The sequence below is a fragment of the Hyalella azteca genome, unplaced genomic scaffold, assembly GCF_000764305.2.
Source record: "Hyalella azteca isolate HAZT.00-mixed unplaced genomic scaffold, Hazt_2.0.2 contig4106, whole genome shotgun sequence".
Taxonomy (NCBI): Eukaryota; Metazoa; Arthropoda; class Malacostraca; order Amphipoda; family Hyalellidae; genus Hyalella; species Hyalella azteca.
This window is the reverse complement of record NW_025934332.1, coordinates 22457-49163: the sequence shown is the minus strand read 5'-3', so window position 1 is coordinate 49163 and position 26707 is coordinate 22457. Positions and strand designations below refer to the sequence as shown.

The 26707-nt window shown below is 36.5% G+C and overlaps 1 protein-coding gene across 1 annotated transcript in view; it reads left to right on the top strand.

The window, feature by feature from the left end:
• The window catches only part of LOC108675164, a 33983-nt gene that overhangs the window by 3548 nt on the left and 3728 nt on the right, over nt 1-26707 (top strand). The window contains exon 2 of the mRNA XM_018163154.2: nt 22677-23403. Within this exon, the coding sequence (XP_018018643.1) occupies nt 22677-23403 (727 nt within the window). The remainder of the gene's footprint in view (nt 1-22676; nt 23404-26707) is intronic.

Sequence of the window (26707 nt, the reverse complement as noted above, 5' to 3'; positions counted from 1 at the left end):
TCCACCAGCGCTGCCGTGTAGGTGGTGCTTTCCATGATACAGCCGCCATCAACGTAGAGGTTGACGTCGGACATTATTGTGACCTCGAAAAATAGGCTTAAAGTTATATATCCTTTACGATTCGATTACGATATATCCTTTACGATATATCCTTTACGATTCGATTACGATATATCCTTTACGATATACCCTTTACGATTCGCAAAGGCACGCGGTGTCAAAATTCCAGCTGACGTTGGAAAAACGTGTCGTCACAGATCCAGTTTATTTTATGACTGAGCGTTCCAAGTTCTGCAAAACTGCTGTAAACCGTACTATTTATAACTATAGAACCGTACTATTTATAACAATGCAATTTCTATATATTCTTTTATCCCCTATGAATTTACTACTAATCGCCTATTTTTCATACCATCACTCCATTTATCCCTGTCTTTGATAACAGACTTAACGATGGCCTCACTCTTATACTGTTGCATTTCCTTCCTGCAAACAATGCAAAGCGCTTGCAAATCTCCGTTGAGAAACATCAACAGTTCTGCCATAAAGAACTGTAACTCGATGACGGCAAGCAAGCAAAGACCCGTAACGGCAAGCAAAGACCCGATGCAAGCAAACGGCAAGCAAAGACCCGATGCAAGCAAACGGCAAAGTTAACTTATAACAAACTAGTGCACTAGTGCTTCAACAATCGATCTGAAATTTTGCACACTTGCGTAAAGTTGGAGACAATGCAAGAATCAAATGACAAAATAAATGATTTTAAAAATTATTTTTTTTTTGCAATATTAAAAAATTGAAAAAATAATTTGTCAGCTCCCAATCTTATAACTGATATAGGACACTTTTACCTCTCCAATTGATCTGAAATTTTGCACACTTGTGTGAAGTTGGAGGCAATGCATGAATCAATTGACAGAAAAAATAATTTTGCAAAAAAATCTATATATTAAAATAAAATGAAAAATTCATTTTTTCAATACTCGAAAATAAAATGAGATATTCATTGTATATCTTTAACATTGGAGACACTGGATTCTTTAGAAGTGTTGTCTTTAAAAAGTAATTTTTAAACGTATATTATTTTATTTTTTAACCAAATTTTGATTGTGAACTTTAAATACTATGGTTGATCATGGCTTATTAGTGGAGGACCTTTGAGAATACTATCGATGAGCTCTGATGATTTTAAATTATTTTGGTAAACATATATTTTTTTTTCTTCTGTAACGTAATTCTGTTAACCCGACGGATTCTGAGTTCGAAATAATTATGCGGATATCATGTAGATTTGTTCTGATTTGATCAGTTCAGGGCACTTAAGAACGTTAAATCCAGTTTGAAAATATTTTTCTGTTTTGCTTTTGTTAGTATGTTTGAAAATTTTAGTACAATTCATAATTGTTAGAATGTGATTCTTCGTGGAAGCGTCAGTGATACCCAGCCCTGAAGCACGCTTGCTTAATTCTGCAGAAAAACTAAGAGTATTTGTGTTAAAATAACGTCGAATATATTTACAAGTATATTTAGTTAAAACAACGTCGAATAAACGTTGTTTCAACGAACTCAATTCATAATTAACGTTGTTTCGACGTCAATTGCATTTTATTCCACCACCAATCATTAGATTTGTACCGCACTATCTAAGAGCGAGGACTGTTACCCGTAGTGCCATCTTTAGTATATACCGTTCATGATTGTCCACCATGAAATTCTGCCACTTTTTCATCAGACATATAACGTTAAATCAGAGTTTAAGTGAACGTTTTTTCATTGAATAAATGGTAATTAAGCTTTGTTTGGTTTTCATTTGCTTGATGGGTCATTACTTATCAGATTGATCTCAAAATTTTCTTTTGCATCGTTTACTGGCGCTCTTCATTTGCATAATCTTTTGTGAACGTCACTGCGCGCGAATACTTCATCAGGCTCCATTTAAGCACAATTTATTATTTGTTGCGACGAAAAATGTGCCACTAGCACTTTCTATTGGTGCCGGTTTAAATGTCACAAATCATGGAGAATTAGTGAAGTTTTTCGTCGTCGATTATTTTTAAGTAAATTTATTCATAGTAGGTACCTTACATTAGTTACTTTTTTTCAACGGAAACCGAATAGTATACATGAATGCATTGGCTTGTAATTGGGAATAGATTAATAGTTTTACTAAAATGTAAAGTTTATTGCGATTTTATATTATTTTCATTCTCTGATCGTACATATGCGACGGATAAGAAAGCCACGATGCTACAGCTGCAGTGGCTATTATGAGTACAAAAATCATTTAAAATTTCATGCTTTCGTTGCGCAGTTTTTTCATGGTCCTACACTCAACAAAAAGCGAATTTCCTTTGCCTGTATTGTTGGTATCGCTTAAATTGGAAAGCCTGGTACAGTTGTGACTGATTTTTTTCTTATTTCTGTAAACACAAGTTCGTGAATACAGTTACTGTAATCATAGAATATACTCGTATATTTCTTGGACGTACATACGCTGGGAAGTGATTACCTCTTATAGGTAGTGAATTTCCTCTTAGAATGCATCACAAGCCAGTTACCCCGGGACGAATAAATGTGAAAATTGTACAATTTTGTGTATTTATTTCCTAGTTTAAATATTCCATAAAAGTGCGTAAATAAGGAACTTTTCGAATAATGAACTTTGGCTTAAAATTTTCAATCAAATGTGCATTATATCTCTTACAAATCAATTGATGAATCAAAAGTAACGTATTTTTAATAGCTTAGAATAGAATTAGCTTAGGCCTCAAGTTAAAAAGGAACCGTACTGCCAGGAAGTAGCTCGATCTTCGTTCTTTGCTTTCATTTCTTGTAATCGCTTCTTGTATGAGAGTTTTTTTTTTTAGTTTTTCGGGCGACGAGGAAGCATCTAGCTGAGTCTGTGCTTCACAAACAGCTCATTCCTTGACCTGTTCTCATAACGACCTTCCAGTTTTTTTTTCTTGACTGGACAAAAAAAGTGATGAGTTTCGCCTGAAGATGTCGCGAATTTCTGCTGACAGATACCCCAGATTTCTATGTATAACTTAATTAACCGCATCGACCAAATTCACTATTGCACTGAAATAAAACAAAAAATATTGTCATTGATCGCATTTGATGTCAATGGGTAATCTTTATTGGTTTATGTTCTTACATATATCCGTCTGAATTAACTTATTGTTAAAAGTTCTCTTCAAAGAGTATGAATTCTGGCAAAGTCAGAATAAAGCTGCGTTTGGCCAAATAAAAGCTAGTTTTAATTTTAGGGCTAAAATTAAATTTCTATGTGCTATAGTTTTGGCATGTTTACCCAAATTTAAAAAAATTCTTGAAGTTAAACCCATGTTTGTACGTGAAACTTTTCTCGGCTCGAAAGATTATTAAGAATTCAGGATGTCGAAGCAGAAAAAATTGCAACGCGCAAGTTTTGTGATCTTTTATTATGATATCTAAATGCTCATGTTATATGAGAATTTTTCGTATGATTAAATTTTTCAAAAATTTTCTGTGTACACTGAAAAAGATTTTTTTATAAGATGTTCGTGTTTGGTTTTTCAATGTTTAGGAATTAAGTTCAATTGTTGGGTTCGGTATTCCTGAACGGGAATCGTTTCTGGTAACACTGTCAGTGACATTGGATTCAGGAAGAAAATATTTTTCAGCATAGAATGCCACTCATTAGGAAACGTTTCATGGTCTGATGATCCCGTAAATATTCGTCCACTGGCCCTGTTTGCTCTCCTGTTAGAAAGCAACTGAAGGCCGCCCTGGTGTCTAGGGCTCGTGTAGTTCCGCAGTCGGGCAAGGTACAAATTTAAAGCTCATCTCGAGCCTAAAAAAGGCGTCGTATAAGGCTGATACCTTTACTAATCTCTTTACAAGAAGAATTCATCTATTTATTATATGGATATTGATGTTTAGAACTTCAATTTTTATATGAAACTGGTGTGCATGTACAAATACCAGGCTTGGCCTNTCTATTTATTATATGGATATTGATGTTTAGAACTTCAATTTTTATATGAAACTGGTGTGCATGTACAAATACCAGGCTTGGCCTAATATAGTGTGGATAAGCTCAATGTAAACCGGTGTGCGATAGTTCGAAATTCCGGTTGCAAACAGAACTTTCTTAATAACTTAACCTAAATTCTTTATTTATTTAATTATTCTTGAATTTACAATTTTACTCAAGTTTATATGCATCGTGAACTCATGAAAATTCTATATATATTTGCATTAGAGGGCCATAGTTTGATAGAAAAATAATAATATTAATGTGCAACAATTTTTGGTTAATTACTTACACGCCTGAATTCATTTATTTTGTAGGTATTGGCTTCGTCATTTCTTTTCTTCAGCTCAAAATGTTTATCATAACACGGCAATATAGTAGACGGATATTATTCTATATAGTTTTGTGATCGAGCAGGCAGTTTCACTTTCATTAAATCCTTGGATGAATAAATGTGATTCGTTCAAAATTTATCCATGTTGTTTCTGTTGTTGCCTTTCCGTTTCCTAACAGAAATGATATATTTCAATATTATTTCTATATAATATATGTATTATGGTTTTCTAAAAGAAAGCCATAATACTATTAGGCTATGCTGACTATTAGGCTAACTCTTGTGCACAATTATTTAGGTAAGGTAATTCAAATTCACAAAGGTAATTCAAGGTTACGCAGAGTTGTCTGCAGCTTACGCAAACTGTCGAGGTTATCGACATTTTAGCTTGACATTCTTGAGACGCAGCGTATATATAGCCAGCCAGCTGTTGTATTGTTGCTGTCATTGTTGTCATTGTTGCTGCTGCCAAAGATGACTTGGATACCATGACTTGTGTTGCTGTTCCTTTTGTCACCGCAAAATGAGCTTTTCTGGAGAAGTTTAAAAATTTTCCCCATTTCAACAAATTGAAACAATTTTCATTTATCATTATTATTGCTACTGGAGCTGATTAAATTATTAGTATAGTTATTTCTTGCTATTGCTAACTACTTGGCATCTATTAATGTTGCTACTGTTTCAACTGTTCTCTTGCGCAATTTTATTCAACCTAATCGTTCGGCTAATTATGTATATATATGAAAGGAAGAGTATATAAGAAAGAAGTAGATAGAAGAAGTATATATGATGAAAACAATCTTTATCTTGTATTAATTAATGCTAAAAATCTGACGCCACCAACTGCAGTATTATACGCCTACGGTACTATAATTCACCTAAGGATTAACCTTCAAAATTTGGACCTTATTTACAAATATTTTTGAACATGAAAAGCCACAGCATTATCTAGACGTTCCGCTTAAGCCGCGAGTGACTTGCCAATTTAGTTCACTAAACAAGCGCCACAGATGATCTTTTAATATTTTTTATGCAACATTTTCTTACTCACCAGATGCCTTCGTCGATTCAAGCGGAGCCGTGATTGTACGGGACTGCATTCAAACGCTCTTTTCTAATCGTTCCGCAAATATGGCGATTTCTCTGAAGATCAAATTAAGCTTCGACTAACGTAAATAGTGACTGCTATTACAGAACAAGCTGAAATGATTACGTACCCTTTTTATCCAATGTAGAGTGTGCGTATTTCGAAAAGCCCCAAACAATAAGGACCTAATTAAGATGCTGACTTCTTGCATATGTATATTTAATAGTCATTAGAGTTAATTTCGTCATTTTATGTGAGGCAATATTTTCGATGATTGAACATGAGCATAAACACTTTTTCGGTACAAATGGGCTTTAAAAAACGCAACAGGAATGCAGTATCAGGTTTAGTGGAGTATTAAAAAAATTGAAAGTTATGTTCCTGGAGAGTGACATACCGCGGTAGAGGGTTAATAGTTCGTTACACTTCGTGTACTTAGGCGCTAACTTGTATACTGCTTACGCTACGAAATTTTAGGCCGCTACGTGAACCTGTATAGGCCGCTACGTATACCTAGGCCGCTACGTATACTTAGGCCGCTACGTATACCTTAGGCCGCTAAATATACTGTGGCCGCTACGTATAATTAGGCCACTACGTATANGTATACTGCTTACGCTATGTAATTTTAGGCCGCTACGTGAACTTGTATGGGCCGTTACGTATACTTAGGCCGCTACGTATACCTAGGCCTCTACGTATACCTTTGGCCGCTACGTATACGGTGGCCGCTACGTATAATTAGGTCGCTACGTATACTTAGGCCGCTACGTATACTTAGGCCGCAACGTGTTCATTAGCAAGTTCTGATATTACTGCTCGTGGTGTGAACGCCGCAGTCTGTACTGTTGACGACACACATTACGCACGGTGATGCAGCATCTTGCATGGGGGTCGCCTCGTAGCTGTTTATTCACTTTGCTATTCATTTTCTAACTGCTTTCTATTTTCATAACTGTTGTTGCCAGGCTGAGGTGTTGATGTTGAGAGATGCTGCTGCTTCTGGGAGCGTGTGGCCGTATGTTCTATAATGCTAAGAATATTATACTAAAAATTTTGCTCATGTCATCCAGTCATCTGTGAACTTTGACGACGCTTAACTACTTGTCCTACATTTCAATATTATATGCTTTTATGAAATTAGTTTCATAAAATAGTCAATACCCGCCAACCGAAATTGTAGAAATGTTTAAAAATTTAAAGCTAACAAATTGATTCCATTCCGCTTCTCAAAGAAAATTTTCGCATTTATTAAAATACGCATTGGTTTGATAAAGTATTCGAAGATGTATTTAGTGATGTTAATTGTGAAAACTTTATGCGAAAATTGCAGATAAGCATTGCACGTATTGGGCATGATATAAAATATGTTGTTTATGAAAGAATATGTTGCTTGATACGTATACTTGATGGGAATCATGAAAAACTTCTCCTTAAAAATAAAGGCTCTATTTATATCATGCTTTAAATCTGGTTACTTTGTTAGATTTCATGGAAACCTACCGGTTTTCTGAGATTTAGGTTAAAGCTTCTGAAAAATATCCCTGATAATATTTGTCGACGTCACGATCTCCTGTTTGGTCCACATATCGCAACTCTCTGCCATAAAGCGCACTGCGCAGGCGTCGCAAGTTGTCGAGGTCCAAGTTTTTATCTCGTAGAAACTCTGTTTACAGCGCGCAAAATGTGCCACCATCTAGCCTACATATGTCAATGTATAGCCTGCTTGTATGATGACCTAGCCTATCTTGTGTGATGATATTGCCTTCGTTGGTGATGATCTAGCCTGCTTGTGTGATGATCTAGCTTACTTGTGTCATAATTTAACCTACTTGCGTTTTGATCTAGCCTGCGTGTGTGATGATATTGCCTTCGTTGGTGATGATCTAGACAGTTTGATTGATGGAATAAACAGCAATAACGGAAGCCATTGGATGTGGCGGTGAATGTTTAAAATACTATTTCCTCGTAATAGGTATAACTTCTATTAAAATTCAGAATTGAAATTTTGTCGTTATGAAATTACCAGCCTCGATAATTAACCAATGGTCGACACTATCTGGGCATTCCCATACTGCTGTGTGGGAATGGCTAACATTATTACCAAATTCATTAGTGGTTTTCATGATTTGTTTACGTTTAATAATTTTAATTCGTCTTTCATTTATTTTGAACTTACATTACTGAGATTAGTTTTGACTGACTGAATGGCATTGAACTTATATTTTTTTCGAGATTTTATGTCCCTGATGTCTTCTATTTATTTTTTGTTATCTTCCCACAAACTTTCGTGTAAGTGGAAAATGTAAATATTTCTGAATTTGTGTAGTCTTTCCTTTAAGTTATGATTTAATTTTGAACTAATTTCAAAAGCTTATAATTCAGGAAGTAACATAAACCTGGGGACCTCCAAAAATGGATGCCGCTTGCACATCGATTCTCATTCCAGCTAATGGCGCAAGTAAACGTGCAGCTGTCCTCTAGAGCCAAAAAATAAAATAAATCTTGGACCTCCATTTTGCAATTCTAGAACACATGCGAACATAATTTTTAAATTCACAATTCATGTCATTGACGAATATTCGTCATCATTCGATCATTATCTCACTCGAAAAACATCCCGCTCCTATTATGTCAATGTCTGTTCGACCTTATGCTGCAAGATTTTTTTAGACTCTTTTTTCCAAACAATTTGCTGTTCCAGATGTGGAAGTTTCTTCAGGCGATTCGTAAACCTAAGGTGGAAGTCGGTCAATTGCGGCGCTCTCTGCGTTCTTGCGTTTGTAGTATAACAACTTGTCTCTCCGGACTTTCATTTATAAGAACTAATGCATATTTAAATCTCTGCTTTGCATGCCATGCATCGTTGCGAGTCTTCCTTATATATAAATCATTGAATGATCAGGGCTGGCCGTTGAGTGGCCGCCTATAATCCTTCGATGAGTTTCGATAGTCGTGCATTTCTGCTTCCATAATATATCTTAGGAACTCGTGCAGGAATAGAACGTCAATGAGAATAATTGACTGCAATTTAATGGTCGAGGTTAGTGTGCCCACTATCAAGGAAGCCTTAATCACACTTTTTGCCCACGTCTTGCACATTTTAATGCTGAACATTTGTTGGGGATAATTGATTTCACTTTGGCGGCTGATTTTAATGTGAGCTCAATTATTCAGATTTGAAAACAAATGGGTGGTAAATAGTAAAGGCGTATAAGTCTCGCTGCGAACTTACTATTATTTATGCATGCATGAGTTAATACTTATTACAATTCTAACTTCGCATCTTTGTTAGGCTCCATTTAATGCCTCCGCAGAGTGAACTGGCTTTTTGAAGGCTATTCGCTTTATAGGTTACGTATTCTGAGGTTTACTTGAAGCATTGGATTATTGTATTTTTGAAAATGTTTACGCGAGCTGCTGAGAGTTTACATATGTGACCATTGATATTTTGCGGTTGGAAAACCATGACTTGTCAAATTATTAGTAATGATACACACATGAAATGGGATTAATATATTACGATATATACGTGCATGTTTAAATTAAGAGAAGATTTCGAAAAAGAGACTTAAACTTAACTAGGTTACGAATCTGTAGTTTTGCCCATAAACTGGTTGACTGTGAACTGTTGATGCGTAACAAAACGGGTCTAAGAGATGACTTTGTCTGGTCTGATTTCTTTTTATTATTTTTCGCCTACGGTAAGCGCTCGTAAAATGCTTAGCGTACCTCGCTGTACCGGAAACTTTTTATCATGTCCAATTTTAATGAGAGTCTTCTCTACCCTACGGTTGACCCTACGGCGCAAGAGCGGTTCTCTGTTACCCCTTCAACTCTCCTCACAAACTCGTCATGCCAAGCTGGAAATCACAAGCTTTTTTTTCACATTTTTTTCTTCGTGCTTCTACTGGTTGGTGTCTTTCTAACGGTATATTTTTTCTCAATTATAATCCCGTCTTTCTGTGCGTGAATAATCGCTCCCGAGGCCCTGAAAACCAGACGCTCGTTGCACGTTTGGTATGTAGAGACCTCACGCATCTGCTTATTATGTATCGATGCTCGACGATGTCCACCGGGAGAATCTAGGACACTGCGCGAACAATAGGAAGTTGCTGCAGTTCGAGAGTTTCCGCATCGCTCGAGCACTTGGACGTCACTGAGTCGAGAGAGATTCACGTCCCAAGCGTCCTCGAAATTATTCGAACGTCATCAAGTCAGGAGCAAGAAATTACATTATAAATAAAAAAATTTATTTACAATTTTTTACTCAAAAATAATGGTTGTTTAATTTACTAAGGCCATATTTTTCTCTCGCGCAACTAACTATTTTGTTCATTTTTACGACCACACTCTTCGAGAATTCGCAATGCTCCTTATTTCGGCGAGTAATTCGCCGAATAATCGACCAAATTTCACCTATGAAACCAGGCTGTTAGTTGGCTGCTGGACTACTTCCGTTGTAGCTGTGATCTAGGACAACTTGTTTTTCGATATGTCGCACGTTTCTCGTTGCGGGAGTCTGGGCGAATGTGGAGCTCAACGAGACGTGTTACCCGTTATGCCCTCTGGAGATCCAGCCGCGCCGATCTCGCTCGGTAAGGCTGACTGCAAAAACTCGGAAACCGGCTGTAGGTGTGTGAACAATGTTTATAGTTGCTTATGCCGCTTCTTCTCTTTTATTCGATTTTCTCTCGAAAAAAGTTGAGCAGAAGTTTCTGCTGGTAGGCTTACGAGGCTCACATACAGCCTTATCGGAAAAATGTGACGAAAATCGAACAACGTTACATTTAACAGTTCATTGGAAGGAGTGAACTCGTGATGTGAATTAACGTGAGAGAAATTTAGTGAATGGGAATTCGAAATGTATCGAAATCAACTGTTCTCACAAGTTATGAGTAGTTTTGTTAAATTCTCTTAGCAGGTTTCATATGTTTTACCATTGTTTTCATTGATAATTAAGTAAATTTTTATGATAATTTTCACCCTACTGAGATCAGTTTTATAACCTAACAGAAAAATAATAACAACAATGAAATGAATAAAATGCTCATGAGTATTCTTCCGCTTGAATAACGTAGGTTATAGTAGACAATCGTACGAATCATCATTCCAACATAGGCCTCATATAATTGAAGAATCGATTCGCGTCATAAAATTCATGATTGATCTCAAGTCTCAGACCAGAAGCGGAGTTTGCAAATATGTCGGACCTCGATCCAGGATCCGCACCTTGGTCACTCTTAATTCCGCACCTTGGTCACTCTGAAGTGCAGCAAAAACTTGCATTTGACTTTGCCATGTGAGGCTGGCCTGTACATGAGGCTGTCCTGTACATGAGGCTGTCCTGTACATGAGGCTGTCCTGTACATGAGGCTGGCCTGTACATGAGGCTGCCCTGTACATGAGGCTGGCCTGTACATGAGGCTGCCCTGTACATGAGGCTGGCCTGTACATGAGGCTGGCCTGTACATGAGGCTGGCCTGTACATGAGGCTGGCCTGTATACATGAGAACATGAGGCTGGCCTGTACATGAGGCTGCCCTGTACATGAGGCTGCCCTGTACATGAGGCTGCCCTGTACATGAGGCTGGCCTGTACATGAGGTTGCCCTGTACATGAGGCTGTCCTATTTCATTTAATATTTCATTCAGCTCGTAATTTTCCGTACGATTTAATTTTGTCTCATTTTGGATGTCATACTATTCAGTGAATAATATCGTTAGTTATATTAATTGAATTTGGAACTGTTTGATTTCTAGACTAGGAGAGTCGTTTACTTTGCCCCATCCAAGAATTGCCAAGGAAAATGAATTTTGGAAATAATGCATCAACTGAAAATCAAGCCATTATAGATTTTGAATATTATGCCTAAGTTAAAAATATACGATATATGTATAACATATGTCAGTTTGTATGAATGTAAAATTTGCTTCAGTTTTGAAATTCAGACTAGAAAAACGAAATAAATGGATGGAAATGAACGATTCTTAATTTTTTAATCATCCACAAATGAGGATGATATTTTTAAGAGAAAAAAAAAGGTTGGGATTTGTCCTTGTGATTCAGAAACAGGCGATGGACTGGACGACTGAAATACACGTACATTAATTGAGGTTCGGACAAATATAGTAGATTAGACTAGTCTTCGCTCTAAATAAGTTAGTATCTTATGTAAATTAATAACGTTTTGTGCTAGAACAGTGGAATTATTCCCCGGAATATTAGGTGGAAGTTAAGCCTTATAGTGTTCATTAACCTGTACATGAGGCTGGCCTGTACATGAGGCTGGCCTGTACATGAGGCTGTCCTGTACATGAGGCTGGCCTGTACATGAGGGTGGCCTGTACATGAGACTGTCCTGTACATAAGGCTGCTCTGTATACGATGGGACAGAAGAATTTAGTGTCTTATGTATCTTTGTTTGGTCTTGTGCTAGAACAGTGAAATTTATTCCCCGAAATATAAGGTGGACCGAACGATTGAAAACATGCGTATTTTACTACCAATATTTTCAAAATCGGTGGATGAGGGACTGGAAACTTTATCCTGATCGATGATGCCATGCATAATATTACAGCTTTCATGTTACTGCAATACAAAAGCCAATCTCTTGATCACGTAATTCTCAAGTGCGACATGGATGCCTGTCTCTGCTGTCGTCCCACACGGGCGTTTGCAGTGTCGAAAGCGCGCGGCGGTGCGAAAGTCTCGTAAGAGGCTCTCACGCTTCCGGTGTCGGCTTAACTCGTTTGTTTTGCTCGCTTCTGCCAAGGAAACAATGAACAATAAGCGCGGCCTGCCTGTGAAAGCACTCATACCCAGTTTATTTTACCTACCAGCCCTCTTGTTGCAGAGATGCAGGCAATCCAACACTCGGGACGCATCGAAGACTGAAATCGTCGGAAAATCTCAAGCGTCAAAAATCTTTAGAAAGTTGGTTATCACAATGATGTTTACGATGTTTTTTTTTGGTCAAATTCATGCGTATGACAGAAACTTAAGTTACAGAAAGAATGGATTCTTTTTGCATGTATATCATGATAAATTGATATTTCATCATAATGAATTCAAAATGCTCAATTACTCTAATTTAAATCGCGATCATTAAAATTGGTTATCGTCAGAGAAGAGTTCAATCGAAATTATCATTCAATTTTCGAACAATTTTTATTTTCATTTTTTTTTGCCTGACTGCGCATTGGTAACATAAATTTTCGCCATGCTATATTGCATTTTGTTCACGGATACATTAAACGTCGTTTATGCTATTCATATGCCCTTGCGTGGTAACTAAGAGTAATCGTCAGAAGACAAAAGGTTAAAGCTCTCCCGCTCTGCTTTCCTCATTCATATTCAGACGCAGACATCGTAAAAAATGACTACGAAGCAAATAGAAGAGAGACTGAGCGCTTAGAAGTCGGAAAACAAGTGAGAGTACAGGCAATCTTTTTACCGCGGCGACATGTAATAAAATCTTACTACGCATAAATCTTCAAGCTGCCGTTTGCCCTTCAATCAGAAATGCATTATGATTTATAAGAAAAACACGAGTCTTGTTCTGGTATATGGTAATGGTCAATAGGAATGTATCGGTTTCAGTGTTATAAATTTGCTCCGGAACTATGATTAAAAATTCCTCTCCTGTGTGTGGTAATCACACATTATCGTATGAACTTCATAGCCATGTGGTATAGGGGCTGTAGGCTGAGCCCTGGGACCCAGCTAGCTAAATAGTGTAAGCACGGACAGGCCGTAAATTAATAATAACGCTACCAAGCTCTCCTGCAACATTGTGGTCGTAATTCATCATGTGGATAAATGGACCTTAATCAATTTTTTATCCTCCATGCAAGAAGCAAGGAGATTTTGATTGCGCTCTCACTGTGCTAATAAATCATGTGATTATTAAAAAAAGGGTTGGTGTTCTACCTTCGGCTATTGCTTCTGGTGTTACCTGCAAACATTTTTCATTGGTCTCATCAAAATGTTTATGTAAGCTTTTTAGTGCGATTGCTCGAGCAAAATATGCCGGCATGAGCTTGCCACGAGCAATAAAATGGACTAAGATAGAAACAAATGTTGATTTAATCTCATGAAAAGGTAATGAAAATTGTTAGGCATCCACAACGCTTTCATTTGCTGGGAATAAGCATATTAAACTGGAATTTTATTAGGCAAAGATCATATTATTCAGCTGAAAAAATGTAGCGTTAACTTTTAGGAAAACTTAGTTTAGAGTTTTTTTACCGATAGAATTTATACGATATACGTGTTTGCGTGTAATTTAGATCATATGGAATAGTTTGACTAAAATTAAACTAGGTTAGCCGCAAGCACGAAAATTGTAATGTTAAAAGTTTGACGCTGGCACGCAAGGTATAACTTCGTTAGCTTCAAGATAATTGCAAACCAACGTAGTCTTCTATCAACGTATTTTTCAATGGAATTGTATGTGATATACGAGTACATTTATTAATGATATAATAAGCATATCATCAGTTATATACGTACGTCGAGATCTGTATTGGCATGTTAGCTTGACCTACCATGTTGTTATCAACGGCTTGTAATTATTGTCTCCAGTGATCACATCATAATTAACTTGATACTCTTTAAGCAGAATGTTTTTTCTTCGGACCGTCAACAGTCAAGTTTCTCTCATCAAAACGTCACATTTTTTGTAATCTCTCTAAGCATGTCTAGCTATGAGCTGAACTCGTACTCTCCGAGTTGTTTTCTCGTCGTCATCGCTTTTTGCCAGACATCGTCGCCAAAAAACTCTTCTTCTGTTAGACAGAATTTTTTCACTTCACACTTCATTCAGTTGCTTGTTTGCTTGCGACGTTACGTTATTCTCAGCCTGGAGACAACGTGACTTTCAATACCTTTTCATTACTCGCGGAAGGATATCCTTCTATTCTACACTTGTGTTTCTGCTTTATTTAGAAGGATTGAGAAGACTGATCGGAAAATATTGTATTTTTGTATCGGTAAGGCTCCCGTTCATCTGTCGGGTTGTCTGTCCTTTTCTGTATCGCTTGGTTGCATGCGGATCAACGACCTTCGCTGTTGACCAATGGCAAGTCATTACTGCAGCGCAGGACGCGGTCGCCAAAGGCATAAAGCTTTGTGCAAATGTCTACCGAGACATCTTCCTATATATTCCAGCCAAAAATATTACCGCACAACCACAACCACGCGCTATGACGGACGAGTCTTGCTCGCGAGTGCTGGACTCTATTTAAACGGAATAATTTGTTGTCCTCAAACGAATTACGTCTAATTAAGTCGCTTTCTTTCTCAAAAGAAGAAAGTTCGTATTTATACGAAATTTTTTCGTATGAATTTTTCTTGGCGTGCCACTGTTGCATTCCCGGAAATGGCTTTCCTTGTGAACACTTTAACTAGCTACTGGCCACTGGATATAATATTCGACTGGCCAACTATGGTCAAAAAGTGCAATGCGTAAGAAAAATTTGCACCTCCGTGCTTTACTCGAGTCGTCTTCTGCTGATTGAGAAATGCACGGCGCACAAGATTGCTTTGACATTTTATACACGTCCTCGACTGCCAGATAGAGTTAAATAAATTCGCTCTAATAAAGGTCGCTACTCCCGACGGCTGTTGGATAGATTGCGTCAAACAAACTCTCTCTGCAATTGGACTTAGAATGTATAAATGTTTCACTTTAGGACCTATGGTAAGGAAGTCTGAATTCAAATTTCTGAATTTGTTTTCATGTGAAGAGTATATATATACTATTATATAAATTTGTTATCGTTTGATTTTCATTCAGAACTGAAGGAAACTTAGACCAATTTATGGGTTGGCAAAATTTGAGTGACCTGATGAAATATTAACTCACTTGAAATTAAATTTGGTCGTGAAAGTGATGGTGTTCAAATAATGAACTCTATCTAAACTATGGATGATGACCTATTTTTTACAACGCTTCTCTTTAACTTCACTTCTTGTTTGTTTGTTTGTTTGTCTGCTACAAATCTTATGGTCAATATTTAACACACTTCTACCTGTCCAATCGATCTGAAATTTGCACATTTGCATAAAGTCCGTGACACTGCATTTAATCAATTGACAGAATAAATAAATTTAAGAATTTGGTGTTTTTTCATATATTAAAAAAATTAAAAATTATTTTTTAAAATGTCTAAAAATAAAATAAGAAATTTATTGTACATGTTAACATTGGAGACACTACAATTTATGGGTTGGCAAAATTTGAGTGACCTGATGAAATATTAACTCACTTGAAATTAAATTTGGTCGTGAAAGTGATGATGTTCAAATATTGAACTCTATCTAAACTATCGATGATGACCTATTTTTTACAACACTTCTCTTTAACTTCACTTCTTGTTTGTTTGTCTGCTACAAATCTTATGGTTGATATTTAACACACTTCTACCTCTCTAATCGATCTGAAATTTTGCACACTTGCATAAAGTCGAAGACTATGCATAAATCAATTGACAGAATAAATAATTTTAAAAATTTAATGTTTTTTTCAAATATTAAAAAAATGAAAAATCATTTTTTAAAATGTCTAAAAATAAAATAAGAAATTTATTGTACATGTTAACATTGGAGACACTAACCTCTTTAGAAATGTTGTCTTTAAAAAGTAATTTATAAACGCATATTATTATTTTAAGTTTCTCAATCGTGTTATGAATCGGTAAATATATCCATTGATTTACTCTGAAAAAATAGCGCGTGTTCGTTATGAGCATTATATACTTAACGTTGAGTGTGTATACTTTTTATACTATTCTCGTGGAGTTAAAATCGGGTTCTCGATAGGTTGTAATAGTAAATCCTTCATGTGAAGGAAAGTGGATCGTGACCGCAATTTTTACTCGTGCTAAGTATTCTCTTGAGATCTGTACTGACGAGCCTGTTGAGTGGTGGAAGATTCGCTTTCATAGCTCGCTGTTAGCTCAGGGAAAGTGATGAGGTTAGTGAAGCCTGTTATTAACTAATGAGGCGATACTATAGTGACGCCTGGATCGTTTTGTCACGCGATCGGTCTATCGGCTCTTCGATTTCGCGTTCATTTTCCACTCAATTAATCGATTTACTTAATTTTTGATGTCGAAGAATAACTTACACATTTATATATAATTTTTTTCTGTGATTTGTCTACGGTGAACCTAGAAACTTGACAAAAAAACTTATTTCGATTGCTTAAAGGTTCATTGGTTCGATGTGTCTTTGTTCAGTGAAATTTTGATTTTGCCTTGCAATGCATGCACCAATCATACCAACATATGCGACTTTCCTAAGAAAAGTTATGTTTTATATTATGTGCTTTTTTGACAAATCATTTTGATAGTCAGAACTGATGACGCTGTGACTTCGTTGTCAATGAATGACAAACGAATGACTGACTGTTTTCTACCTACCACTTATTGAGAATGACATGCACGTATACCGTTACAGGTTACATGCAGACTCACTGAATACATAACGTCGTATTTGGATTGCCGCAGATCATTTATGTAACGCACGAGCCGATGACGGATCACTTGAATGGTTAAATGCTGCCATTCACTGAATAATTTTGTTGTGTCGGCGAGAAACTTGGCAGACAAAGTCCTTGGATTAACTCTGATAACTAACACTGAATTTTTTGATTGCTCGTGATATTTTTTTTGGTTTTTTAAATCGTTTCTTTATTCTTTCAGAAAGTTTATGGACTGAGTACAGAAGTTTGATGATGAAATTGTCGGTTTATTTCACTGCCTTTCTGATATAAAGAATTTACGCTTGGTCAGTTTTCGAAGAAATTAAATAGAATTACTATTGTGTTGCGCAATAACTTTATTTCGAAATCCATAACAGTAATTAGAAGGTTCAGATATCCTTGATTAGATTCAATGAAACGTTGTGACGACGTCCATGCTTGGCATCGTTATTTACGCCACAATATAAACAAGACGATCAAGTGTCAACTAATTATATGTAGTTGCTGTATTACACAACTATTGTTTCCCGGCATGGCACGACTGGAATGTATCCTTCACTGCGCAGGGCCTCATTTGTTTCATTATCGATGCACATTCAAGGCTAAATGTTGAAATGTTTCGTTTGTGGTGATATTTATATGCTACATTTATTATTAATAGCTTGTATGTAGTTCCTGCGTTGGTCGTTTTTGAAAATGAATTAAATTTCCTTCAATTTTCAAGTGTAGTTGAAAGAAAAATCAGTTAATCTTATAAGAAATGCAAAAGACATCTAAGCTCAATTTAATAGTCTGTCGGAGAACGTAGCACGACGCTGTTCCTTTCACCGCACAGCCGCGTCGATCGTAGTCATCCAGGTGTTAGTTTCTCTACAGTACCGTTGCTCGGATTTTCTTTACGTATCTCGTTTTCTCACAGCGTTCTTAACGAATGATTTTTTCTAGTTTCTAAAGAAGTGAGTGCCATTGATCTATTTTACATCGACTTTTGTTTTGTTAAAAAATTGACTAACATTCATATTAGCTGTGGCGTGAAGATAACTCACTCGATTAAAGATAAGTTTGAAAGGTGTTGTTATTTGTTCTTTTACTTTTTCTTTTTAGTAACTTTTAGTTCCTCTTTTGACCTCTTTTTACTTTTTAGTTCCTCTCGATTTTGACCTGCAGTTCAGAACGCCAACAAAAGAGAATTTTTTTCTTAGCTACTTAGCGATGAAATGGCACATTGTTCAAATATTTATTATTGATGGTTTATTTTATGAATTTCTGGAATAATTCTTAAAATTATAATTGTGATGGCTCCTTTTTTTCCAACGAGGAGAAAAGTGTAATATCAAGTGTAAACCAAGACATGAAGGGCAAAGAAAGCGCCAATAAAATCACAATATTTTATTCATCGTTCTCTATTGAGTTTAAAATTTAATTACCAATAATGTATTTATGCTTTGGATAATGAAAGTTTATCACGTAGGATTCTATTTTCCATGTGTAAATTAACTCGCCAGTTTGATTATGCTTGTATTCCTGAAGTATTAAACTGATGATGGAGATGGTTTCTACTTTAAAATGAGTTTTTATTGCATTTTTATAGCTGACATGAGTACTCGAATCATATTTAATATGCTATGCTGATATTCATCGGTAGTTGCATCTTTTAAAAGTTATTTTCCATGGAAACAATAACTTCCATGATAGATTAATTTTTAACGCGATAAACCGCTCGCACATTCCTCTATTGTTTTTGGCACTGCATTTCGTCTGTTCAAGCAATACATATTTTTTCGCGTTCAAATTTAGAGCATTGCGCTCATTACCAGCAACTCGTGTCCATTCAAATTCATCGCGTGTGTACGGTGCTGCACCTTTCTAAATTTGCCTCCAACTTTATCTATACAGACTTGTTGGTTATGTACCAGTGAATCGCCGTAGCACTTGATAAGGAAGGTTAGAGAGGTGGGTCGGTCTCAGGCGGCTATCTATCGTTGCTGCTATGGGTTATAGATACGCGTAGGATAAAGTGTGTGCTGTAATACCAGCTCATAAGTTTCTTGGATTTGTAGGGAAGAGTTGATTTTTTTTGTATAGCAAGTTGAATTTTGTTGAATTTTAAAGTATTTCCGTAGTTCTAATGTGTACTCACTTTATCCATGCGGATACGCATAATAGGTAATGTTTGTTTGCACAATGGTCTCGTATATAAAAAATTAATACTCTGACGCTAACATTTAACATCGACGTAAATATATTCACTATTTAATGCCCATACGTTAAATTTTCTGTTGCTTGAATTCCCATGGTATAATTCTGGGGTGGAACTTGGTGGAAGATTTCTACCAAATTTCTCAGTAATTACCTGACTGTTTCATGCAGTGCGTATAGCTCTCTTTGCCTATCTTTCATGTTTCAAAAAAGATTCATACAACACCTTCAATTCAACCTTTTATGTATGTTATGTTATGAGGAGTCTTATTCAGCTCTTGATTAATAATGCGGTCAATGAGGCCCATAATCACGGTTAATGGTTTCGGCAAAATTATTTGACTTGTATCTTATATTCTTCATTACTGATCATCGACCTCGTGGAAAATCATAGCAATAGTGCGAATGCTGCTTGCAATGGGTCATGAGACTCATGACTCACACAGTAAAATGCTCAAAATATTCTCCTAAGTGTTTGTGTAAGAGGATGAATCCAGTAATTTCTAATTGCACGATTAGACTTTTTGCGGTCAGTAGACTTCCTCGTAAGTACCGCCCATAAACCGGCCGTAATTTTTAGTGGCGGCCCTCCCGCCACCCATGTTAGCTCTCGAGGCTCAAGGTCCATCTGAACTTAGGCAAATGTCTCGAGTAAAAATAGAAATTGTTGTGTAAAAAACGTACATTACGCTGACGCTTTTGCATAGTGGTCTTCATGCGGTGGTGTTTATATTTTTTTCAACTTAAAAATTTAAAATTTGTCGGCCCAAATTTGTTTAGCTTAAATTTGTTTCTATTTGTCGTGTGCTTAACTCTCTTCGGCAGTTGAATCTTCCTAGATTGCTCAGTATAGCGTACTACGATAGGAACGACAAACTAAACTAGTCACATATAGACATACTTCTTGCACCTCTAATGAGCACCTCACATATAATCTCATATATCATCATAATAATACACCTATTCTCAATGTATATTTTTAATTGATTGGATACACCGTTAGTTACTTCTTGACACAGCTGTAAATGCGGTAATCTACAAATCAATACATGAATAATATTATTGTAATGAAAATGTATGAATTGGCAACAAGTGCCGTGAATCGGCACTGGTTTTTTAAACGTTTAAAATCGTTTTTAAAATTTTATACGCATGAAGCATGCGGAAAAATGAGTGTTGTGACGTAGCGAAGTCAGCGTTGTGTTGCTAACAACGAAGACTCGCGCGTTGTATAACGGTGAGTTCCCTGACTCGCCCGAATTACGTGACTTCTTCACGACGAGGAAACGGAACCATTGTAGCTCAAGTATTTTTGAAAATGGTTTGACATATGAACCTGTTGAAATTTTTAAGGTTCTTAAAGCAACACGTGTAGAATCGAGTCCTGTAAAATTTTACGTTTTTAGCAAGAAATGAGATCGTTTTCCAAGAGATTTAGTTTCTATGTTTTTAAGTGAAAGCAATTTTAATCGTTTAAGCTAAGCTACCTTATAGGTAGGTACTTCGGTTGTAAGTGGGTCACTTTATTTGGTTTATTGACGCTTTCATGAGAGAAAGTTTTACTCTTGCTCATTCTGATGCCCCGTTCTCAATCGATGTTTCAGTTTCAATATTGAGACTATCTTCTAATTTAATACAAACGACACAATATTGAAAAATAAATTACGTCAAGCATCTCTTGTTCCTGAAATTATTTTTTTTTCGTTTTTTACGCATCGACAAGAAATGTAGCTACGGTATCTTCCACTTAGAAAAGTACACATAACATTCAAAGATGCAAGCAATCACGCCTCCATTAAATCAAAACCAGATTCAATGTATATTTATGTAGTCAATGTATAATTACTGCAACCTTACATTTGAGCGCATATCACTCCCACCAATTCTTTTATTAGGTCACCTCTAAATCAGTAGACTTGGAAAGTGGGACACCGCAACGAGGGCCGCCCAAAGCTCTTTCTTTCAGCGCCCAACTTCTTGAGGAATTTGACAAGTTTTTTGTCCTGAAGGTTGCGCGTCGCCACCGCGTACCGTTACTGGTTAGGATTCGGCCGCGACCTCGCGCATGCGCCAAATTAAATGCCGGGCGCGCTGAGGCTGTTCAGTCCAATTATTACCTCTACTGATAATTTTATTCTTCCGTCACTTTAATAAAATAATTCCTTACAATTCTTAAGACTATTTTTAAATGGAATTTAATTACTCGTGAGATTTAGCGACTGCATTCAGAAATTAACAAAGCATTATGTCGGTTTTGTTCGTATGTATGGAAATTCAATAATAGAAAATTATTGTAGAATGATATAAAATATGTAGATTGAAAATGTATCACCAGATCATAGGGCTTATTTGAAAGAAAGTCTTTTATTATTTTGGTGATTGTTTTTTCAAGGATTCCTACAAAATTTCTTGCTGACTTTGGCCAATAGCAAAAAGGTTACGAAATAATATTTTAAAAGAATTCGAAGTTTAAATATACAATATTATCGAAAAATCGAGGGTTTTACCATACTTAAATTTTAAATTTTAAAGCGAAATAAGTACAAACAATGTATATAGTAGATACAGATCCAAATAGAACGTAATCATATGCGGAAAATAATTTCTATTTCCTGAAAAATCCGGTGGCTTGTTGGTTGATAACTGTGATAGCTGGAGACTCTAGCTTGATAATGTCGGGGCACCGCATGATGCTGGTGCAGGCGTCGGGGCACCGCATGATGCTGGTGCAGGCGTCGGGGCACCGCATGATGATGCTGGTGCAAGCTTCCAATGTGAGTGATCGTCACTCTGTGAGCCTCCGTCATGGGGCTCTCTGGCCCTTCAGAGTGTTGGCGGCATGTGAGGCGGCGGCTTAACCCTTATATTATGGTTTTGAAACCATGGGTATGGTTTTAAAACCATGAAAAACCCTTATATTATGGTTTTAAAAACATGGTTAAGGTCATCGAGGTCTCTGGTCTTCAATCAAACTTGCAAAAATAATTTAAATTTGAAGTAATTTGTATAAATATTCACTAAAACAAAGGCAGGATTTTTTCGCGGTCAAAGGAAAAATGTGCTATCACTAATAAATAAACGGGTATTCTATTATATAATTCTTTACTGTTAGAGATGAATTAGAGCATGTAATCTTATTATGAAGCGAAACCATATAAATATTTTATTAATTAATACTACCACTCCGTATAAGAGGTATTAACGGTTACCAATATATCGGATCAGTGAACATTTGTGGTGTTGAATCCGTTATTTTTTCAATTATGTTGAGCCTCCAGCATTCACTTTTCATGTTCAATGAAGCTCATCAAGTGGTAGCTTCATCTTGGCGCATTGTAAGTAATGCTAGAAAATATATACGTATCGATTTAAAAAAATTACGTTTCGTAGAATCTAAATCGGTAAGAAAATAAATACGTAAATTCCAGCTCGTAATTTTCCAAAATTTTACTGGTCCTATTCTTGCGTGTTTTGCCTAGAATACACGAAATTGACACCCCTGTTATATTTCTAAACGATTTAATCTAATGACGTCTGTTTTTCTTTGCAGGTGATGGGTTCAGACAGAGATACCATCGATCACGTCCTCTCACCCCTTCTCTCTGCTCTCAAAAGTTCATCGAATGAAATTCCTCAGGTGCTTGCCAAAATTTCGTCTTCATCAATAGAACTTGACAAGAAAAGTCCCGACTGTCCCCCGAGTTTGTCGCACGTTGTTAACGGCTTACACGTCGAAGTATCAAGGAAGAAAGAGTCGTTGCATGATGTAAATGGCGACCTCAACGCTGCTGCGCTAGAAGATAACGATCCTCAAAGGGTGCATAGTAAAAGCCCGCTGATTAAAGAGCCTTCAGATGCTTCTATGTCCAGCATGGATTATCAATCTTTATCGAGTGAATCTGAAATGTCCATTGCGGCTAAATCTCCCAGCGAGTCGTCAAATGAAAGATCTGGGACGTCTCTTTCGTCCGAGTTTTCACTGCGGATGGAGTCGAGGAACGGTTCCAAGACTCCCGCGTATAGCGGAGTGGCATCTTCGACTCCCATTCCGTTCACCCCTGATGATTTGTCGGTGTTATTGAAGCAGAACATCACGCCCTCAGAACTGTCAGAACGGTCGTTAGAGCTGCTTAAGGCCATGGATTCTTACGTTAAGACCTACACGGTCGTCATGAAGGATACCGGGGCTGAGGTGGAGACTTCTCTTCCTGGATACCTTCTCGATGGAGACACAATCGTCTTGATTGAAAACAAAACTGACAATACCTCCGACAAAGGTGAGTCAGACTCTGGTCAATATTGCCGAAGGCGATAAAAGTTTAATGTGTGATTTTAATAAATTTAGTTGAGTTTCAATCTATGATCGTCAATTATTTTGTTAGAGTTGTGTGAATGTTCAATAGCGCTTATTCTAAACTGCAAAAATCTATTCCTAAAATACATAGAAATAGACCGTGCACTAGGATAAAGAATTTACACCGTTGAGTGTTCCAAACCGAATTCCCACCAAACTTGCATACGTTTCATTCTATTACATTAATTATCAGGGGGAAGTGGAATCTCGCAATTTCACTATTTCATCGGAGAAGAAACTCGTAGATAAGCAATTCATTGAACATTAAACAATTCTTTGAACTATTTTTCATTAGTTCATTATTTTAGTTACTTGATTTTTTCATCCCTAAATATTTTTTTCAATTATATTACCCTTTACGGTATTTTATGTGGCATTCTCTCTGACGTAATACGAATTAATTATAGCGCAAATGTTATGAATATTGGTCAGTTGGAATTGAAAATTTATTGGACGACTTGCATGTAGAGTGAAAATTAACAAATACCGATGGACTGCACTATTTATCAAATAGATCTCTATTTATCAAAATAGATCGCGGGCAAGCATAGAAATATGCATAAATTTAAGTTTCTGAAACCGGTACAGGAAAATATAAACTATTATAATATATATTTACTCATATGTTTTTCCAAACCTTGCAGATTGGGATAGTAAGCGCATTTGAAGAATTTATTAAATGCTGTCACGACGCAAAAATTTTTCCTTTTATTCGAATTCAAGTATACAAAAAGAGCAAGGGTCAATTTAATTCAATTTTTTCAAGTTACCTCAAATAAATAAATAGATATTGCTATTTCCGGCTTTTTTAAAAAATGCGAAAAGAACGACCATTTCATTGTCGGCGTCAAAAACTTCATTTAAATGCTCATATATAAATTTATGGGCATGGTAGGGGATGATGCTATCTACGAAACGATATTTAGGTGATTGGGAAATTGGGAGAGGCAAGATAACGATGCCTCAAATAAAAATCAGGGACCGTAGTGGATCTTTTTTGGGAGGTGATTCTAAGTGACCATTTATGGTAACTTTTCAGCGAAAGGGTTAATGCATCTTGTGCTTTTGAGCAGGAGCGAATATTAACTAAGATGTGGATCACTGGTTCACTGCCAAATATCACATGCGTAACAAGGACAAAAATCAGAAGTTTGGCCTGATAAATCGCACGTTTCCCGTGCATTGGATTGCTTAGTCATTACTGTTACAATCTTTTCCTTCCGTTGACGTTCTAGGTTGAGCTTACACTTCGTCGTCTGCTCAAGAGTCATGGGCTTCTTTTCAAACCAATTTTCGAAATTATCAGACCATAGAAACATCGAAGATTTATTTTGTGATTCCCATCCATTTTTCTTTGAATAATGGTTTGGTATTTGATTTGTCAGCTTTCGATTTTTTCTCTTCTTTTTCACCTGGTTTTCACCTCCTCGACTCGAAAAAAGAAGTGGAGGGCTCGTATCGCGTCCATCTAATTTAATGTTTTGATTTACGGAATCCGATGCTGCCTGCGAGTGACATCCAATCGATATCTTCCCCGAGCATTTGATTGTTAGCACTGATTTTATTTCTGGGTAGTTATCAGTCGATGGTAGATTGAAATGAATTCGTTGTTTGTTTGAGATTCCAGTATTCACCTCCTTTCCCTGTACAACTTTGTCATAAATGTTGGGACAATTTTCATGGCACGGTTCAATTTGATTCTTCGAATGAAATTTCGCTCTTTCTGTTTCGCGTTCAGAAGAGTTTTCTTTTACGTTCTTTCCATCTACCGTCATCGTGGTTTCCTCTGCAGGTAGTTGGAATGAAACATTTTTCTTGGGATGGATATTAGAAGGTCGTTCATTGAACGCGTTTTTTAAGATTGATTTAATTTTTCTGTCCGCAAGAAAATATCCCAAGTCAGAGTTGATCCCGGCGTTGGAATTATTGGAAGCTATTGTTGCATAGTTATTTCTGGCAGGCAAGTCTCCGTGGTCAGTTGGAATTGAAAATTTATTGGACGACTTTCATATAGAGTGAAAATAAACAAATACCGATGGACAACACTATATATCGAATAGATCTCAACATTCTCGCGGGCAAGCATATAGAAGTATGCATAAATTTTAGTTTATGAAACCAGTACAGGAAAATATGAACCATTAAAAGATATATTTAATCACATGTTTTTTTTTTCAAAACTTTTTATATTGGAATAGTAATCGCACTTGAAGAATTTATTACATGCTGTCACGAAGCAAAATTTTTACATTTCATTCAAATTCAAGAAATACAAATTCAATTCAATTCAAATTCAATTCAGTCCAAACAGCAAGATTCAATTTAATTAAATTTATTCAAGTTACCTCAAACAAATGAACAGATTTTGCTACTTCCGCCTTTAAAAAATGCGAAGAGAGCGACAATTTCACAGTCGGTATCAAAAACTTCATTTAAATGCTCATATTTAAAATTTTAAGCTTGGTAGGGAATGATGCTATCAACGAAACGATGGTTAGCTGAGTGGGAAATTGACAGAGGCACGATAACGATGCCTCAAATATAAACTGGGGCCGTATAGTGGGTGTTTTTGGGAGGCGATTCCAAGTGACTATTTGTGGTAACTTTCCCGTGAAAGGGTTAATGCATCTTGTGATTTTGAGCAGGAGCGAGTTTTAACTAAGATGCGGATCACTGCCAAATATCACATGCGTAACAAGGACAAAAATCAGTAGTTTGTCCTGATAAATCGCACGTTTCCCGTGCATTGGATTGCTTAGTCATTACTGTTACAATCTTTTCCTTCCGTTGACGTTCTAGGTTGAGCTTACACTTCGTCGTCTGCTCAAGAGTCATGGGCTTCTTTTCAAACCAATTTTCGAAATTATCAGACCATAGAAACATCGAAGATTTATTTTGTGATTCCCATCCATTTTTCTTTGAATAATGGTTTGGTATTTGATTTGTCAGCTTTCGATTTTTTCTCTTCTTTTTCACCTGGTTTTCACCTCCTCGACTCGAAAAAAGAAGTGGAGGGCTCGTATCGCGTCCATCTAATTTAATGTTTTGATTTACGGAATCCGATGCTGCCTGCGAGTGACATCCAATCGATATCTTCCCCGAGCATTTGATTGTTAGCACTGATTTTATTTCTGGGTAGTTATCAGTCGATGGTAGATTGAAATGAATTCGTTGTTTGTTTGAGATTCCAGTATTCACCTCCTTTCCCTGTACAACTTTGTCATAAA